At 48.2% G+C, this 17,960-nt stretch overlaps 1 protein-coding gene across 3 annotated transcripts in view; it reads left to right on the top strand.

Annotated features, from left to right (window-relative positions):
- Positions 1–17,960, top strand: part of DPYSL5 (dihydropyrimidinase like 5) — a 91,970-nt gene that overhangs the window by 57,642 nt on the left and 16,368 nt on the right. For all 3 annotated transcript variants that reach the window (XM_070573065.1, XM_070573066.1, XM_008513040.2), the window contains 6 exons: positions 7,794–7,952; positions 10,025–10,204; positions 11,014–11,082; positions 13,053–13,097; positions 14,903–14,978; positions 16,121–16,277. In XM_070573065.1, the coding sequence (XP_070429166.1) occupies positions 7,794–7,952; positions 10,025–10,204; positions 11,014–11,082; positions 13,053–13,097; positions 14,903–14,978; positions 16,121–16,277 (686 nt within the window). The remainder of the gene's footprint in view (positions 1–7,793; positions 7,953–10,024; positions 10,205–11,013; positions 11,083–13,052; positions 13,098–14,902; positions 14,979–16,120; positions 16,278–17,960) is intronic.

Below are 17,960 nucleotides of genomic sequence, written 5' to 3'. Positions count from 1 at the left end.
CTCTTCTGTCATCAAACCTGGCTGCTTCTTCCGAGAAGCAGGTTTCACATGTGTCCCCAAGTTCAGGCCCGTCATCTCAGCACTGCCGCTGAGCTTGCACTCCACAGCCAGAGTAATGTTCCAAAGTCTGATTTTCATGTTCTTCCTCTACGTAGAGTCCTGCTCTGACTACAGATGTGTCCAGGGACTGGGATGTGGCCAGAGTCTTCCTGCAAATGTGCTCCTAGACTGCACATTCCCTAAGCCCCCTCATTACCACGACCTCCACCACACACAGGTTGCTAAACTTTGCTGGCTGGAGCGAATCCGGGTTCATCAAGGTCCTCACAGTTTGGTCCTAATCAGACCTGCCTCGGCCAAAACCAAACAGGTCTCTTTTCTGTCCTCCAGATGTACCCCCAACTTTGCCCACACCACTTCCTACCCCAGAGTGTCACATTACGCCCACCCTCCAGCTCTCAGCCTGCCCATCCTAACGCGTCCTCCTTTCCTCTGGTCTTCTTTTGCACCTGATACTGCCATCATCATTGAGGAATATTATCTTGTGATGCCTTGTAGTCTCATATTATTTTGAAGTCATTTCTTTTAAGAGTGAACTTTTTGTCTTGTCCACTTTGCCAACGACACTCTCACCACTTAAGGTACTTAGGTTTCTCGCTTCTTCTGGAGCATCGGTACACATAATAGAGGGCACATAGTGTGTGCATTAGTGCCCCCTACAAATATGCTTATTGTCAATCATCACTATTACTTATGTGCTCCTACTGTGTGCAGACACTGTGCTAGGTGCTTACATGCATTATCTCATTTAATTATCCTGGTCACCCCATGAGGTATATATCATTATCTCCATTTTACAAATGAGGAAATGGAGCTCAAAGAGATGAAATAACTTGCCCAAGTGACGGAGCTGACATTTAAACCTGGATCTGCCTGCCTTAAAATCTAATTCTTGTCACTATACTGTTTTGCCTCCAAAAATAGCATTAATATGCCTTTAGATGGCAGGCAGATTAAGTGTGGGAACATGTCCTTTTCCCAAAGTGTATTGTGCATTGAATGTTGCCTACTTCCTCTGTTGAAAATTTAAAGAAAGAAGTCTGAGTTTTAGATGTGGTAATGCTTAGAGTGAGAGCATCGCGAGGTCAGGAAGTGGGGACTGTGCCCTTGATGATGTTGTAGAGGCTGCGGGCCCAGAAGGTAGGAGTGAAAAGTAAAAGGAAGTTCAGGAGTGCAATTAATTATAAATGTGCAATTTAGAGGAAACTAGTCAGCTGCAGGGCGAGCTCAAGGGGCTGCAAATTATGGGTGGAGAAAAGGCTTGAGAGCTGTATGTAGCGGGAGAGACAGAGAAGGTGGCCCCAGGGAATTTGATCACACCCCACTTAGATGCCCTGGAGAAAAGCTGGGGGATCTTTGTGTTGTTTAGTTTGTTTGTTTTTCAGAGAAAAGGAGCATTAGATAACAGATATTGGGGAGACTCCAAAAGAGGATGGAGCAGGGATCAGCATTCAAGGAGCCTGGAAGGGAATTATCAGAAAAGAGTCGGTGTCCTGAGCCGTCAGTGGGAGCTGGCTGAGTTGGCAGTGAAGCCCAGTGTGAGCATGTTAAGGGCGTGATCTCCCCAGATCAGGCCAGGGTAGCTGATAAAAAGATGGGACTCCTTGTTAAAACGTTTTTACATGCATGGTTCTAAGTACCGTCCGTGCATCATCTCACTTGATGAAATGCTCAGGCCCTTCTCTAGGGAGCTGCTTACTTCCCAAGGCGTGGTGTGCTGCGTAAGAGCCGGCTTTCCAGAGGGCCAGTACGCAGTCACTCAGAGCAAGAGAGAAACCTTGGAGCTGGTTATTTTTATTCTCTTGCACTTTGAGAGAGTATGAGTAAAAGATGGAAGATAATTTTAATGTGAAAAGAAAAGGAAGTGATTCAGCAATTCCAGGAGAGGCAGATCCAGCTAAACAAATGATGCCTTTCCCAACTGCATTAAGAAACGCAGAAATGTTTGCCTTGCACTTACTAGTCTACAAAGCACATCCAAATACTTGTTAGTTGATTCTCAGTGCAGTAGTGTTCCCCCCATAAAGACTGAGTTGCCCGTAATGTATACAACTAGATGGTAGCAGATCCTGCTTTTCTGATTCCAATCATCTCCCCCAAAACACACCCCTTTTCTATGGATCAGTGTGAAAATATGCTCCAGGAAGTCCCTCTCCCTTCCCCAGTGAAAAACCGCTCGGATTAGCTCTGGCCCAAGTGCCTTCTCAACAGCAGAGCACAAAATTTATGCCTTGACCTGTTGCTTCTTGGCCTTGGAGCATGAGAATCAAACCTTTTTCTTTCAGGAGAGGTGGGGGGTGGGGGAGAGAAAAAGAGCGTTGCTACTGGGAGCTCAACAGAACATGATTAGAGCTGCAGCGATGTGGAAGATGGGGAGAGAGGGACTCTCCAAAGACCTTTGTCCTGACGAAGCCAGGAAGGGCCAACACGCTGTTCTCTCCAACACTGTGATGTCAGCAAATAAATCAACTGGAATTTCTTTCCAACTTGCTGAGCAGGTACCTGGTCAGTGCAGAGACCCCGTATGCCCCACAGTGGTCTGATGAATTTACGAAGCATAAAGATGACATTTATAACAGGTTTAGGTTGAGTTCTGTACAAGTTCCTGCCAACCGTAAGCCTGGAAACTGTGTCATAAAATGGGTTACCATTAAGTATACTGGGTTTTCTTAGGAAACAAATGGAGGTAACATTACTGGGCATCAGATAAATCCTGATTTACCCAGTAGTGTGTCATAAAAAAGTCAGAAACAAAATAACGGTAACCCTTTGAAACAGTAAAATTATGTTTCGTATCCTGCCAAACATGTATAATGATGCTAGGTCTATTAAACAAATAGTCCTAGTATCCATATTAACTTGATAGTGAGAGATGTGAAGTGTCACATTCACAATAAAAGCAAATGCCACACACACAATGGGGAATGCTTGGCTGGGTATCAGTGCATGGAAAAAAATAACGGTTTGGTCAGCCACCAAGCTCCAGGAGGCCCTAATGAGTTAGCTGCTCCATAGTCAGGTGTGGTATAATTGGAGATGCACGTGTGTCACGAAGCTGCATTTCTGTTTCCTGGCAGTGGGTCCTCAGAACGTGGCGATGGCTCGTGTGTGCATGAGAAGGCTCGAGCACCGTGTGTAGCAGTAAATGTCCCTGATCTCAGAAATGAATACAGACCAGGAGGAGTGTTCACACAATGAATTAATTAAAATGAATGAAGTAAATCTATATAAATCTTTAAAATGCTGATTAAAAAAAGCACGCTGCAAAAGGATATATGGATGGTACAATACCACTTGGGTGAATTTTTTAAATTCACAAAACAAACATAATAGAAGCATAAAAACCTGAATGGGAGAAATTTATATCAACCTGAGGGGAGAGGGATGGGAATAGGATGGAGGCTTCAGTTGTATCGGAAATATTTTATTTCATTTCTTTTTTTTTTTTTAAAGATTTAATTTTTTTTCCTTTTTCTCCGCAAAGCCCCCCGGTGCATAGTTGTATATTCTTCGTTGTGGGTCCTTCTAGTTGTGGCATGTGGGGCGCTGCCTCAGCGTGGTCTGATGAGCAGTGCCATGTCCGCGCCCAGGATTCGAACCAACGAAACACTGGGCCGCCTGCAGCGGAGTGCGCGAACTTAACCACTCGGCCACGGGGCCAACCCCGTCATTTCTTGAAAAATGTTTTAAAAAACAGCAAAAGTGTTAACGTGTGATAGGTGACTAGCGGGTTCGTGGGTAGGTGCTGTTTTATTTTCTACACTTTTACTATATAATGGAAATGTTTCATAGCTTTAAAAGAAAGTATTTTAAACACATAAGCATGTTTAACTAAATTTTAAATAATTTTAGCTTCTTCCAAATTTTTTTAGTTATTTACTTGGCGAGGAAGATTGCCCCGAGCTAACATCTGTTGCCAGTCTTCCTCTTTTTGCTGGAGAAAGATTGTGCCTGAGCTAACATCTGTGCCAGTCTTCTTCTATTTTGAATGTGGGACGCCTGCCACAGTGTGGGTTAATGAGTGGTGTGTGGGTCTGTGCCCAGCATCCAAACCCGCAAACTCTGGGCTGCCAAAGCAGAGTGTGCAAACTTAACCACTATGCCACCGGGCTGGCCCCCTAAATTTATTTTTTAAATATATATTATGAGTAATATATTCTATTAAATAAATTTCAGAAAATTAGAAAAAATAAATTACTCAGAATTTCATCACCCCAGTGTTGTTAATGTTTTGGTATATTTCCTTCCACTTTTTCCTCTGTGTGGGTGTGTGTGTTTAAACATACTTCTAAGCATCTTGGGCACACATATTGAATTCCGCCTTTTTCACTCATTGTAGCATCACCCTTTTTCCGTGTTATGACTTAGCCTCCATGATCATTTCTATTGATTTCTAAAGGTCTTCCCCAGTTGACTTAGCCAACACCACTTTTGCATACAAGCGGTTAAGAACATTCAACAGTCATACAGTCAGTATTCATAAACATCCTTTTGAAAGCTGCAGGAACAGGATTGGGTCCTGTTCTGCTGTTGATTCCCACAAGGCTGTTTTGTGTGGGATGACAGTAAAAAGGTCTGTCACATCTGTGATATCACATTCCAGCAAAGACTGCACTCGTTGGCGTTCATCCCGTGGGTGGGAGCTGCACGTATTTAAAAAGCCTGCTCTGTGTATCTTGTCTGCTAAGAAACAAGTGCTGGCACATCCAGCATCTGCTCTGCGCTCCCAAGCCTGCAGCTGGGGACTGTTTGCTGATTCTGTTCAACTCTTTTTGAGGCCTGGGTAATAGCAGAAATAATTCTTCCCGGTATGCGTGTGCCCCTGCCCAGCTTGTGGATGCTCTCACCTCCATTGCCACCTGATCCCTGAGAAGTGAGGTGCAGAGTAGGCACCTGGCTGTTGCTGGATTACAGCCTGTCATTGGGAAAGTCAAGAACACTGCCCGAGGCTCCTGACTCCTTCCAGAACTCTTTTCAGTTACAACCCTTAGACCCAGGCAAGAGGAGCATGTCTGCCACTATCCCACTCCTAGGCCACTCTCTGGGTCCCTGGAATTCCCCAACAAATGGCCCTGAGCACTTCCAGGGCCTGCACGAACCTGTCTGTCTTCCTGGGGTCATGTCAGCAGTGCGTGCACACCTGAGCCCACGGGCAGCAGTTTGCAGAGGGCGGACAGAGCTTAGCGGGCTGCAGGCTGAACCCAGGGTTGGGGCTGTAGGCTGGGGGCAGGTGCAGAGGCTGAAGGCCAACATCCCCTGCAGTGTAGCTCAGAACTGCAAGGTCTCTCAGAATTCTGAATTCAAGGCTGGCCTTCTCCGTCATCATGAAGACATAGCTGTCCGAGTAGGAGGATAGAATATATTCTGTGTAACAGTTTGTTAGCTTGATCCGTAACTTTTAATGGTTTAGAGATTCTGCTTTTCTTTTCTGCTCTTGCCCTGGGACCCACAGATGCTAAGAAGGGGCTTGGCTCTCTTATCAGCTGTTTCCAGGTTCCCTTTTTTTCTACCCAAGGCTACAGACATCCTGAGGGAGTGCAAAGGAAAGCAATTTAGAACCACAGAAAAAATAAAACAATGTAGTGTGTAAAGATCTCAATATATCAGACACCCCCATATCCACATATAAAAGCAAGAAATGCATTTCAGGACAAAATAGAGTAAACCACCTGCTGTGGGAATGAATCAGCCTGGCACGATCCAGCAAAATCAGAAACAGGAGCCAGCTAGTAAAGCCACAATCTGCTGCTCTTCCCCTTCTCTCCTTTCTCTGCCTCCCCTGACACGGTTCCTCCACTTGTGAGCTAGCCCCCTCTCTTGGTTGCTTTGAGCCATGCAGGAAACCAGACCCCTGGGTTTCCCGTGACAACATGGGGAGCAGGGTCAGCGTGGAAAATCAGTGTTGCAAGAGTTTTCGTTTTAATTGTTGTTTAGCCACTGAACTAATTTTTTTTCAGTCCCTTATTCCCCAGCAATATTTCTGATTTAAGGATTTAACTGAACAGAGAAGCATGAAATCATTAAAACAGTTGCACTGTGCTGTTTTTCTCCCCTACAGAAAACAGAGATAAATGACTAAGCTCTGAATTCTTATGCACAGTGGGACAACACTTTACTAAGTCCATTGTATTAGGGATGTTTCCCTTGACTTTCACCACTCTCCAGCAAGGGGACTATTCCCATTGTAAAGGTAAAGAATCTGCATCAGAGAGGTTAAGTAACCTGGCTGAGGTTATCCAGCTGGGAGGTGGCAGCAGGGACTCACCTGGGGCTGATTCCAAATCACTATAAGGATCCAAATAGAAGAGTAGCTTTTGTTGAAACTTTTATTCATCAAAGAGGAGAATTACCTTATGTCAGAGCCCTCACAAAGCCTCTCATATTACAGGGCCCTGTCTCATTTGTTTTAGTCTTGTTATTTTTTTTAAGTTTCTTTTGCTCAGGAAGATTGGCCCTGAGCTAACATCTGTGCCAATCTTCCTCTCTTTTTTAGTATGTGGGCCACCAGCACAGCATGGCCACTGACAGTGTAGGTCTGCACCCGGGAACCAAACCTGGCTGCCGGAGCAGAGCACACCGAGCTTAGCCACTAGGCCACTGGGGCTGGCCCTCATTTATTTTATTTTAATAAAGTTTTGTTTGAGAACAACACATTAACCTGAAATAGCCATTGGTCAATGCTGGTTTTGGTTTTTTAAAGTTTGTGTGTATGTGTTGGGGGGGCATCTTTAATACAGATTTAGTAATTACTCTTGTGAATATGCTTTGTGATTGCAAATGAGGCTTTTTTTTTTTTTTTTGAGGAAGATTAGCCCTGAGCTAACTGCTGCCAATCCTCCTCTTTTTGCTGAGGAAGACTGGCCCTGAGCTAACATCTGTGCCCATCTTCCTCTACTTTATATGTGGGATGCCTGCCACAGCATGGCTTGCCACCCGGTGCCGTGTCTGCACCCAGGATCCGAATCAGTGAACCCCAGGCCACCGAAGCAGAACGTGCACACTTCACCGCTGCGCCACCAGGCCGACCCCTCAAACGAGGCTTTTTAAAGATTTCTTTTTAAGTAGTATCTTGTGGAGATTGTGAATAGGATAATTTTTCACTGATAAATCATACAGGAGCCTAAAAAGTGCTCCATCTCCAACAAGATAGATGGAAATGAAGTTAATGTGCTTGGAAAAACTAAAGACAAAGACTTGAGGTTGAAGATGCACATGAAAACTTTGACTAGAATTATTTCATGAAATGTGACAGAATAAAACAAAATGGTATATCCAAATTAACATTTTATTCATTATAGTTTAAATATGTGTGTAACTAAATTAATATTCTAAGTAGACATTTGATCATATGTTATATTATACATTTGATTGTGTCATCTATGTGTTCATCTTGGCCAAAAATCGTTTGGGGGGATCTTCTCATTGGGAAATGGGTTGGCTGAGGCTTGGGTGACACAATAAGTGGTCTTTCAAAGCACCAAGCTACACTCAGGATGAGACAGAAGCAGGTTTGTGTGCTGGATCCATGTAATGATGAAAGTCACACCGTGGCTCCTGTGTGTCCAGACAGCTCCTTACCGTTTCCCAAACGTTGCTACACTTGGCCTCACAGCCTCTTGTGCGGTGGGGTCTGTGGTTATCCTGAATGTTCACCTGAGGACCCCATGTCTCCCCACGTCAGTGACTTGGCTGCAGGTAGAGATGTGACGAGACTGCTTTTCCTGCCCCCTCAGGCGGCGCTAGTTGGAGGTACCACCATGATCATCGGCCACGTCCTGCCTGACAAGGAGACCTCTCTCGTGGATGCCTACGAAAAGTGCCGGGGTCTGGCCGACCCCAAGGTCTGCTGTGACTACGCCCTCCACGTGGGGATCACCTGGTGGGCGCCCAAGGTAACAGTGCTGGGTGGAACCCCCAAAGAACAGCAAGCGCTCTTTTAGGCAGAGGGGCCATTGGTTGGAGCCAGCTGGACTGTGGTGCTCTCCTGCAGGTGTGGAACACCCCTCCCTCCACCATCCGAACTCCCCTAATGCCAAAAGAAAAAACGCTGATGATTCCATAAAGGGGAGAGTGCACTTGTTCTACTTAATTTGAAGAATCAGTTTTCCAGCAGACACAAAGGGTCTAAGACCAACGTCCTCGGGAGCGCTGGCTCCTTGCTCTGACCACAAGGCTCTCAGCATCTCCTGATGCTTTGCATGAGGTGCCACCAACACCTGCAGGATGCTCCTTAGTAGTGGGCTCAGCAAGGGTCAGGATCCGAGGGTTGGATTTCATGCTGGGAGTGACAGCACTGAGCTGAGGTCTCAGACGGAGTGTCCTGTCCTGGCTCAGCGCCGCCTGGTACGAATAGAGTGGGACACCTCTTCCCTACTGGGGCCCAGCTCCTGCTCTGAGAGCCCTGAGGCTGCTCCTGGTGTGTGGCTGAGGCTGGCTCCCATGGAGCCCCTTCTCCGTTCAGCCTCTGTGTCCCTGGCCCCTGGCTCTTCTGTCATCCAGGTGCCCCAGGCCCCAGGGCCAGAGTCCCGTCCCCTCCCCCTGGATTCCCACTTCCTTGCTCCTCCCGAAAACAGTTGTACAGGCATATTTAGATTTTGCTTCATTTCTGGAGTTTTACTGTTATTCCCCCAGGGAAGCAGCCTGGATATTTGTTCTTTCATCAATTGTTTATTAGTCACTGTGTGCCAATACTCAAGTGGGTACCCTAGAATCAAAATTAAGCAAGTATTAAGAAAGTTCTCCAGCTGTGGGCCTTCAGCTGTGAGTCTAAAGGGCCTGACTCCCTTCTGAGGTGGTAATTAAAGCCTCGCTCTACTTCTCCCCTCAGGTCTTAGCCTTGAGTGTGGGGCTCCCCCAGTCTCTTCCATGGTTTCCAACCTGCTGCTTATGAAAGGCCTTAGAGCGCCCCAGCCCTCACCCCGTGAAGACCTCCCCGCTCTTGGTACTGGGCTAAAGCTGCAGACCACGCTGAGTGTCAACCATCCCATATCTCGGTGGAGGTTCTGTCCATTTCGGACGCCCTCCTGGGTGCGTGACCCCTACCCTCAGCCTCTTGCTGTTGTTCCCTCCCCTACTGTTGGCCTGGAATAGAGAGTCCACGCAGCTTCTCAGCAGCACTAAGCCCAGGCCAGCCACCCCTTTGTCCCTAGAGGTGGTGGGGACTTCCATGCATCTAGAATTTAAAATTCTTTTCATAAGAATAAAATAATTTTTTCTAATTACAGATTTTTCAAATAGAAAAGCATCACTTAATTGAGTCACTCTAACACAATCACTACTGTTATTTTAGCTTGTTTCTTTCTAGTCATTTTTCATACATGGCGACTCGTTCACTTAAGTGTGAGCATTTTCTGTGTGGCTGCATGGTCTTCCTGACCATCAAGGCGATGGCCGCCTAGTGTTCTGTCAAGTAGATGTACTTCAATTTGTTTTCGTATTGTTGGACGAAGGTTACTTCCGTTTTTTCCTAATATAAATAATGTTGGGATGAACCCTCTTATTCCCATAGCTTTGTTCATGTTTGACTTTGTTCCTAAATTAGATTTTCCCCAGGGTCTCTGGATTTTTAGCATTGTTGTGCTTTCTTTGTAACACTGTTCCCATTATGGAGGAGGGGGAGCAGGCCGTAGGAGTGAAGGTCATTAGTGCACTTACTGAGAAGGCTGATTTGGAGTCAGAAACCCAGGACGAGCCTATGCGATAGGAGAAACATGCCTAGGAGTAACCATACAATTCCTATGTTTGTGTCCTGCTTGACAACTTTCAAAGTACTTCTGCATCCTTGGCTCGCTTGACCTCACAGCAGCCTGTGCAGTGGAGGAAAGGGAGATACTGTGAGGTCGCAGGAGGTCATATAGTGACTCCACTGACTGACCCACGTCTCCTCCACACTGGGCCAGCATCTGCGGTCGGCCTCTTGAACATCTGTACGCACGTGGCATTGCCTTTGCATCTTGCTCTCCAGGTGAAAGCAGAAATGGAGACACTGGTGAGGGAGAAGGGTGTCAACTCGTTCCAGATGTTCATGACCTACAAGGACTTATATATGCTGCGGGACAGTGAGCTGTACCAAGTGTTTCACGCCTGCAAGGACATTGGAGCGATTGCCCGAGTCCATGCTGAAAATGGGGAGCTCGTGGCCGAGGTAAGGTGGTAGAGAATGTTGGGGGTGGGGGGCCTGGGTGCCAATAGAGATGGTTCTCGGAGAGATTCTTGACCACCCATCACCCATCCCACAAGGTTCAGACAAAACAAGTTGTAAAAGAAAGTGTGAGATGTTAACACCTCGGACAACAAATCTTTGTGAGAAAATCCACACTTTTTTACTGTCTGTAGGAAACAAATCTCTCTTTATAGTCCAACAAGTTTTCTAAGTCTTAGATGATGATCTCTTAGTTCTAATGACAAGATATTGAAATTCCATTATAGCAAAAGAATTTGAAGCACCTCTAAGAGATATTTGTAATGAGATCCGACATACAGAATAAATGAGTCAGTTTTCCACTTTCCTGTACTAGCCAGAGGAGCTGAGATGTTAGAGATCTACTCACTGGTATATACTTTTAGGTCTTGACTAGGAAGCTTGGGGTCAGGGTTAGCCTAGGTGTGGCTGGAAGCTAGAGATTGGACTAGATTTCCAGTGGGAAAATTCTGACTTTCAGATCAATAAAGAGCTCTTGTCTTTGGTGTCCCAGGCCTGATGGCTAGTTATGGAACTATATTTTTAAGAGGAAAAGATACGTCCAGTCAATATGAAGTGAGCCTCAGGGGAGCCTTACTGCGAGGGAGCCCTGTACTTATTCTGCCCTCTTCAGAAGATGAATAGCGCAGAAGTGAGAGAAGTAGCCAGCCTACGGGAGGGGCTGTGTCTAGCATATTTTACTGTTCGTTGGCTTCATTATTTTCTTGTACGTCTATGATTCTCTCAATTTTCTTCCTTTTGCTATTATTCAGGGTGCTAAGGAGGCGCTAGATTTGGGTATCACAGGCCCAGAAGGAATCGAGATCAGCCGTCCAGAGGAGGTGAGGAAGACATCCTGTGTCCTTTGTCAGCTCCTTTCCTGTAGATTCACAGAATCTTTAGGATAGAAAAGGTATCAGTAACTATAGGTTGTATATTATCGCTTTCTCCATGGGTGAAATTCCCATCTGGAAGCTTCCCAGGGAACAGCTTCCTCCATGCTGAGGCTGACTTGGCCTTGAGCTTCCTTGAGAAAGACAATTCAGGGGAAACCAAACACACCTCATTTGATTCTGATTTCAAGGATCTGAGGGAGACGATGTGAGCATGCCTGGGGTTGCGTTGCCCAAAACTGAATCAGGAGAAAAAAGACAGACTGAAAGTGCCTTCAGATGTTAGAAGACGTTCCAGACTGTAAGCCACCGACTCAGCGTTTTGGGGATATCATCCCTTTAAGCATCTGAGGAAAGCTTTGGGCCCTTCCCACCAGAAGCCAGAGGCACATATGTGTCCATACTCCCTCCCCCTTATTACCTATTACTCACTGAGATGGTAATTCAGAGCCTTGCTGTCCTCGTGCCCTCTGGCTTTATCCTTGCACAGTTTCATGGGGCGTCGATACCAATCCCATAATCCCCCTGCTGAAGAATTCTCAGGAGGGACCACATTAGCCAAATGGCGCCTTCTGGCCCTGTGACCCTATTCAGACATCCGTTTGTGAGGAGAAAGCTGTCTTTGATTTTTCAGAGCCTTAAAGGCAGAGGTGGTTGGCTGTCCATGAGTGACGGATGGGGAGGCCTTGAGGGATGAGCAGCCAGAGGGAGACAGGATGTAATGGTACAGCCGTCAAACAGGAACCAAGTCGGCCCTTCGTGGGTCAGCTGAGGTCCCCCCTTATTCCTGCCCCGGGTCGTCTCTGTCTGTCAGGGCCCTTGACTATAGCTCCAGTTTGGGCACCTGAGAACTGGCAGAGAAAGATGCACCAGACTCAGCAAAGTAAATGCACTGAGGGAGGCTGTGGGAGCAGGAGTGGGTGGGGAGGGGCACAGGACTGGACTTTGTTAAGTTGCATGAGGGGAAGAGCAAGACTTTGACCACAGAGGGATAGTAATAGCAAGAATTATCACTGTCATCATCTGCTGGTTAAAGACGAGGGTCCTGGGTCTACACCAGGGGAGACTTTGCTCCCCAGAGGACATTTGGCAATGTCTGGAGATATATTTGGTCGTCCCCACTGAGGGGATGGTGCTGTTGGCATCTAGTGCGTAGAGGTGAGGGATGCTGTTAAACATCCTACAATGCCCAGACAGCCCCCACCACAAAGAATTATCTGACCCAGAATGGCAGTAGGGCTCAGGTTCAGAAACCCTGATCTAGGCTAATTTCCACTATGATAGCAGTTGATATCGCTCCTTTGCTACAGTGCTGAGGTGGCTGTGGAGAGAATACACCAGAAAACAGGGAGAGATGTGATTCCAAGTTTGCCTTTGCTTTTTGTTCCGTTGCCTTTTTTTTTTTAAGATTGGCAGCTGAGCTAACATCTGTTGCCAGTCTTCATTTTTTTCTTCTTCTTCTTCTCCTCCCTAAAGCCCCCCAGTACATAGTTGTAGGTGCTTCTGGTTCTGCTGTGTGGGACATCGCCTCAGCATGGCTTGATGAGTGGTGCCATGTCCACACCCAGGATCCGAACCGGCCAAAACCCCAGGCTGCCAAAGTGGAGGGTGCGAACTTAACCACTCAGCCACAGGGCCGGCCCCTGTTTCATTGCCTTTTAATTAAGCCCTGAGTAGCATCCAGCAAGGATATGTCTGGTATACTAAGTCCTAGGATTCTCTCAGTGTGAGCGGAGGTGATTGGAGCTTGGTGCCCCTGCCCAGGGCTTGCCTCCAAGCTGGCCCCCGTAGTTGCAATTGGCCCCTTCAACTCTGTGTCGGATATTCTAGCACTTTCCACAAGGTGGGCTCTGGGTAGATGTGGACTTGCTTGGGGAGATGGTGAAGCTTGTTTTCTTCCTGTCCTTTCTTTCTACCAGCTGGAGGCCGAAGCCACTCACCGTGTGATCACCATTGCAAACAGAGTAAGTAGACCCTGGCTCGCCCGAAGCCCATTCTCAGCTCTGGATCAGAAACCAGGCTGTGCAGTGGAGTCCCATTCTGCTCTTGGTGCTGGCGGCACGCCTGGCTCACAGGACCCCAAAACTGTGTGCTGAATGAACGTTGTTATTCCCACAGACCTGGCAGGAGTCCTCCTTGCCCTCAGCTCTCCATTCCCCCGCTGAGCTTGCTGAGCCTGCCTTCACTGCTCCAGTGGAAATGGCTCCCAAGGGAGGCAGGACAGGATGGGGGACCGCAGAGCCTCACTGCCCTGGAATCTGTTTCTTGTGGAGGAACAGGCAGACAGTTTACTTGGAGAACCATGATTTAAACCTCTCTTCTGAGCCCTTCATAATTTTTTGTTGGTGTGGTTCAGCGTGAAGCCCTCTCAGGGTAAGGGGGCATTGGTGGGAACAAGCAAGAGATGTGGGGCCTTCAACAATTACAAGCTTTCAAGCATATGCAAGTCACTCACCCACTCTGAGATATAAGATAATCACTCTCAGGGCGCTTGTGAAGATCAGAGTAGTCATGGGAGGAAAAGCGCTTTATAAACAGGACAGCCCTGTGCCGAGGTGACTTCTCCTTCTAAAGCGGCATTGAAGGGTTCCATTTGCTCAGATAGTCTGAGCTACCTCCTCCAGGACACTGGTCTTCAAAGTGTGGTCCCTGGACCAGCAGCATCAGCATTGCTTGTTACAAATAGGAACTTTACATGCAAATTCTCGGGCCCCTGCAGACCCACTGAATGAGAAACTGGGGGGTGACGCCCAGCAATCTGTGTTTTAACAAGCCCATCAGTGATTCTAACAGGCACTGACTTGAGGACCTCTCCTCTCGAAAGAGCGGGGCTGCCCCGGAGGATGTCAGGCTGAGGGTGTGGTGTTGGGAAAATAGAGAGGTTGAAGGGCCTGCTTGTCTCAGAATTAGTGAACTTGTGCCAGGCGTGTCAAACGTCTGGCCAACTCCTAAACTCTCTGTCCTCTTAATTTGATAATCAAAGAAGGCATCAGAGGGACATTTGGGAAAACACATTCCCAATTAGCAGTTTATAAGTCTGCAGGCTTGACAAGGACATTGTTTTACTGTCGTAACAATTGTAGTTTTATCACTTACTTCCTGATGGAAACTTCACCCAGAATAAGGAAAGATGGGAAAAACAAATGGGCAGCTCCTCGTTTTTAGCTCCAACACTTGCTCAGGGAAGTTAAGCCGTGGACTATGGCCACGTGGCTCGGTAGAGGAGAAGCTAATCACTGTTACAATCCAGGTGTCCATTTGCAAGACCGGTCCTGTCCTTCAGAGTCCGGCCTGGACGCTGACGCCTGAACCCCTTGTATTCTGTTTTCTCCAGGGTACATTCTGTCCACTGGTAAAGCAGCCCCCAGATGACAGGCATCATAATTTTAGATATGAAATATGATATATGACTATCTCTAAGTCATCACATTCATGAACAGGAAATTAAAATAGTCCCTTGTTTTAAGTTATAAATAGTCTAGCGTCAGCTGGTAGACAATGTGAGGTTCGGCACTCAGCATCCTGGCTTGATGTTCCCACGTTGGGCTCAGGTGCTGGGCACTGCTGGCTTCGTGTGGTTCCCCAGCCTGCAGCTTGTGCTCCTGCAGCCAGCCCCGCGTTCCCAGCAGAAGATCACTGTCCCCCTGGGGGCGGGGCTGAGCACTGCAGGGGGAGGTGCTGGGGCCAGGACTGATCTGGCCGGGTTATCTTGCTGCTTGTTAGGTTTATGGCGTTGATGCGCTCTCCTTTCCACTGTTTCAATGTTTAGACTCACTGTCCGATCTACCTAGTCAATGTGTCCAGCATCTCGGCTGGTGATGTCATCGCAACCGCTAAGATGCAAGGTGAGTCCTTGGGCTGGGATGGACGGTGCACAGATGTGGTAGAATTGCAGCCTGCTGGGGCCCACCAGCTCCATGCACTCCCTGCCCCCGCTCCCCCACCGCGAGGCCAGGCCCTGAGCCTGCCCTTCCCTTTGCTCTCCTGCTGTCTTCCTCAGAATCACCCTGCACTAACCTGGATTCAGTCCATTAAAAGCAGAGTGTTTTCCTCTGCACATTTGTATGCCTAACAGCTTTACAGAAGTGTCTGTCACCTCTCCTGGGTGTGGTAAAATTTTCCAAGTTTTAAATCGACTCATTAATTGATATCTTTTTGGCCTCTTGGGTTTTTCTAGTGGTTGCCTTGGTAACCAGCATGAAATCCTGGACCAGTTCCAATGGCCATTTGAGGGGATGCCTGGGAAGTCCCTGGAGAAATTATAGTATCTGGGTCCAACTTCCTTACAGCCGCCTGGAACCCCGTGTACAAGCCCGAGGGCAGCTGTGTGTCTCCTGTTGCTGAGCACCTGGCAGCACCTGGAGGCTTTCTGCTTGCTTATAGTCCCAGCTCAGGGTGCTGGTGAGCTCCTGGTAACAGGAGAAACAAAGTCATTGTCACCAACCTGGGGATATAAATCAGGAGCAAGGGCTTCCTGGCTTCCAGATCCTGCCTCCTGCCCCTCCCGTGGTGGAAGCCCATCAGGTGTGTCACCTGCACTGTTGTCTCCCAAATGGATCCATCTCCATCTCCTGGCCCACCAGCCCCTGCTACAGAGCCCACCCCCAGTGATTCTTGTGAAGGTGCTCACAGCGCCCACCTGCTCCAAAAACTGTGCAGACTGCCCCCCGTGTGGCGCTCGCAGCCCTCCGTGCTCCCGTCAGCACCCTCAGCACCCATGCTCCAGCCAGCCTGCGCTCCTCTAAGCGCCATCAGTGCTGCCCCACCTCGGCACCCCTGCCCTTCTGTTCTCCCTGCCTGGGATCAGCATGGGGATCGGGTGCACTCGGCCTTGAACCCAGCCGTGCTCCTGAACGCCCGAGTGAGCCTGGGCAGGTGCCTTCCTCTCTCTGCCTTCATGTCCTGCAGCTGTCAAACGAGAGGCTCAGAACAATGATCTCTCAGGTTCACTGGCTTCCTAGTTATGCTTTGACCTTTCTTCTTCCAGGGAAGGTCGTGCTGGCCGAGACCACGACTGCGCATGCCACACTGACAGGCTTGCACTACTACCACCAGGACTGGTCCCATGCAGCCGCCTACGTCACAGTGCCGCCCCTGAGACTGGACACCAACACCTCAACCTACCTCATGAGCCTGCTGGCCAAGTAAGGCATTTCAGCGGGACCGCAGTGGCCCCATAGCACGTCGTTAACTCATGATGCGTGCCGTTCCAGGGATTTGTAGATCTTTAAGGTGATGTTGTAGGGGCCCCATATCTGACCTAGGTTTGATTTCATTGTGCCCTTAGGATGATTTTGCTTTTGTTACCTTCTCCAGAGCCCATCAGATAATTGCTATCCCATGGAGTTCCTATGACCGCTGGATTTGCTTCCGAGGTATAAGAGTAAAGAGCGTGTATAAAACTGTGAACAGTGGTTATTCAGAATTTTAAGACATTGGTATCTTATACTAATGCCCACTGGGGAGCTGTAGGATGTGGCCTCTGACTTATCTGACAATATTTGCGGGCCTTTCTCTTTTTTTCTTTTCCTCTCCCTCTTCTCATTGTTTCACATGTGGTTTTCTCTCCTTATTTGTACCTCTCTCCTTCTGTGTGTTTTTTCTTTCTTTCTTTCCCCTTCTCCTGTTTTCTTCTTCACTTTCTCCCTCTTTCCCTCCATCCTGTCCGTCCAGATGTCCTTTTTCCCACTCCTTTTTCTAACACTGCTTTTTCCCATTCAATCCAAATCTAAATAAAATGGTGTAATGAACAGTGTGAATTTGGTGGCTCACAAACATAAAAAGATTTTGTTTTGTCCCAATAACAGGTTGCAACTTTTTTTTTCCCTCTAGTGACATTTTGGGTAGAGGCCATTGCTTTTTCTTCCCTTTTGGTTGTTAAAGTCCAGTACAGTTTAAAGTCAGTCTCACCGCCCCTCCGCCCCCAATGCCCACCCCCAGCTTAGGGATGGGTGGCAGGGAGATTAGGATAAGGGGGTGGGGATTCTTCTCCATACCCCAGCACACATCTGTGCTCTGCTTTAGTTGTTGCCAAAAGTGACAGGCCTTTGGGGTCCTCCTTGTGCAGGGCATGTGCCCAGGGTGGGCTCTCTCGTGCCACCCCACACAATCCCCCAGTACAGGAGACAGATTCCAGCTTGACCTCTTCTACCCGCACCTCCCCACCTTCCCAAACTAGCAATGTCCCTGTGAACAAGGACCCTGGCAAGGCAGCTTAAGCCTGGCCACCTTCTGCAGTGTCTGGGGCTCAGAGGACGCTCACACAGCTTCGCTACTCCCTACTGGGGCTCAGAGGCAGCCTCACCGGTCTAGCGCCCAGGCAGGTACCCCCTGCTATCACCTCTGTTCTCCACGGGTGAACTTCTTGAAATGTCCCCTCCTTGACTGTGGGGTAGATGGGTCGGGGAGAGGGCCAGGAAGTACCACTCAACCCATGAAAAGAGGAAGGAGGGAGAGACTGCTGGGCTCTCCTTTCTGCCAACACCCCGGTCTCCCTCCCTGTCTTCTGCTTTGATAGACGAGGGCGTGGCAGGTGACATGCCTCTTCTAGGGTGACACCGGGCAGATTTGAGGGAAGTGACCAGCCCAATTGAAGGCGGCTGTCTAGATAATGGGGCACTTATTTTATCTATGTCCTTAGTTTTTGGTCCTGGTTGCCAGCAACTGGAAAATTCCACTCAACATGCTGCTGTGTTAACTACCTAAAGAGCAGCGTGCAGGGGGGAGCTTTCCAAATACTAGTGGCAGGTGTGCAGTCACGGGGCCCCGGGGTGAAGGTGGCCCCTGGGGGGGCAGTGTATGTCATGGCACAGTGACAGTAATTACAA

Source organism: Equus przewalskii, chromosome 14 (assembly GCF_037783145.1).
Source record: "Equus przewalskii isolate Varuska chromosome 14, EquPr2, whole genome shotgun sequence".
Classification (NCBI taxonomy): Eukaryota; Metazoa; Chordata; class Mammalia; order Perissodactyla; family Equidae; genus Equus; species Equus przewalskii.
The sequence above is the reverse complement of the archived record's forward strand: the minus strand, read 5'-3'. Positions and strand labels throughout refer to the sequence as shown.